We start from the raw sequence: 2,195 nt of genomic DNA, 5'->3' as shown, positions 1-2,195 counted from the left end.
TACATACATACATACATACATACATACATGTATGTATGTATGACAAAGATGCAGGTAAAGCCGTAAAATGTGGCAACCGGTGCAGACTTTGTGGAGTTAACACTGAAGATATCACCCACATCATAAGTATTTAAATATATGTGAGCATGTCTAGATATGTAGCTATATGCATGAGAAGACAAACATAAAACAAAACATACAAATCTGCACACATACATACAAACAAACAAAAATATCCTGTTGTTGATGTTGAAATTCGAATGAAGGATCCTTGGATCTAGGTTAGAAACCAGCTCTTTCTCTATTGACAAGAAATCTTGAAATAAAACTGAACAATGACATACATACATAAACACACACATACGTGTATGTCTGTCTGTCCGACGAAGGCCGAGCGAGCCGATACTTCGAAGTCACTATCAATACTATTCTTGTCAAAGAATGATAAATTTGTACTCAAGCAAAAGTATGGAGTAATCCTTCAGTTAAATGTGAAGTTGTTATTATTACAACACAACTTAAAACGAAACACACACATGTATTTTAATATAGCTTTCTCCTTCACATACACACAATAACACATTCACACACACACACACACACACACACACACTTACCCTTCATTTTCTCACAGATGAATGGTTTCGCACTCAGACAACTCTCATCGTTAAGTTTTCCTTCAAAGTTAAGCTCAACACAATCTTCTTCAGCGAGTCCATTGTTAGGTTCGCCGGGAGCCCAAAGTCTGTTATAAAGAATAATACAAAGAATACAAAATAAGAATTACAAGGAAAGAAGGAAAAAAATTAACAAAGAATATAACAAAACAATGTGATATAGTGAATAGAAGCAATTTCCTTGAAGGAGTTCAAAGGACATTTGTGGATGTGCAAGAACGGTCTGTTCTTGGGTGCAGTGGCAGTGTTGTATCGTGTGGGCCATTAGATATTTAGGATCTTACAATATACACCCTTATCCAAACAATCCGATTAAGTTCGGTAAAAGCAAGGTCTTGTCTAAGTGACGACATTCTATTAACCCAACTGGTCACCTATTTTCCAGCTAGGGCCATCCTGATAGTTTCTATGCAGCCTCTGGGTAGCTTTTGATGGATATTTTCATGTTTATTCTTGCTCTGGTTTCCATAGTGTACAAACTGCGAACCCCACCTGCCAAACTCTCATTTCAAACACCTCAGCTCCCCCCTCACATTCTTGCGGAATTCCCCAAGATCTCTCTACCAAAATGCTCTCTATCAAAAGTGCTCTCCTTTTACAATATCTCTCTACCAAAATGTGGAAGTCTGGGAATGTTGCGTATTTCTATTGTATAACGTGTTTTAAGATGGCAATTCTAGTTGTCGTTTAGTTCCAGATCGGATAAATCTTTGATACAAGGCATTCCAGCCGTAACAACTAAGTCTCTTTTGCAGATTTAGTAGGATTTGATCTGAAGGACACTTAGTTACTCTTTCTAGCAGATCAAGTAAGTGCATAGCGCTTCCCTTCGTTGACGGAAACAGCAGAGACAGGGAAGATGAGTTAGATCAGAGGACGCCAGTTATCTCCACTTGACAGTCAGCTGCTTTACTCGACTGGCGCTGCCTTACAGCAATGAACTGTTTTTATCTATTTAGAGCTGTATAAATTCAGCCGCTGAGAGATAAATGCCTTGCTTGCAGATAAAACTTAACAGCAGTAATAATAACAGTAGTAGTATTAATAGGATCCAAACTTTGATATCTCAGTTGTTTGTCTGCCCGAATAATAATTTCGCAATTTGCTCATCAACGCCCTTTGTTTATCGGAATTAACTGACGAAATCGTTTTCTCACTGATTCTAATAACAATGTTTTCTTCACAGCATTACAGACTAATCCTCATAACAAGATTACTGATGTAGCAACCATGAGGTAACATTGTTGTATATAGTGCTGACTTCTAGCTAGCGTAGGCTTTGCAACAGAATAAATTAGCGTTCAATCCCTACATGCTTGACGACTAAATCCACAGTCTCTTTTTATTCTCTCTCAGTTTATTTCCCCGTGTTCCTTCCTGTTGAAGAGCGTAGGCTCGAAACGTAAAGGACCTTTTCACTTTCCCGAGCGTCAAACTAAATACCTTCTTATTGTTCATACGCTTCGTCCTTTTGTTTTTCTAAAAACTTCAACTATATATATATATATATATATATAT

General features: G+C 37.5%; 1 protein-coding gene across 1 annotated transcript in view; it reads right to left on the bottom strand.

The window, feature by feature from the left end:
* The window catches only part of LOC106868178 (adhesion G protein-coupled receptor L3), a 15,251-nt gene extending 14,470 nt beyond the window's left edge, over window positions 1–781 (bottom strand). The window contains exon 1 of the mRNA XM_014913328.2: window positions 618–781. Coding sequence (XP_014768814.2) covers window positions 618–624 — 7 coding nt within the window. The 5' untranslated portion in view covers window positions 625–781. The remainder of the gene's footprint in view (window positions 1–617) is intronic.
* Between the last annotated feature and the right edge of the window lie 1,414 nt (window positions 782–2,195).

This window comes from Octopus bimaculoides, chromosome 8 (genome assembly GCF_001194135.2).
Source record: "Octopus bimaculoides isolate UCB-OBI-ISO-001 chromosome 8, ASM119413v2, whole genome shotgun sequence".
Taxonomy (NCBI): Eukaryota; Metazoa; Mollusca; class Cephalopoda; order Octopoda; family Octopodidae; genus Octopus; species Octopus bimaculoides.
The sequence above is the reverse complement of the archived record's forward strand: the minus strand, read 5'-3'. Positions and strand labels throughout refer to the sequence as shown.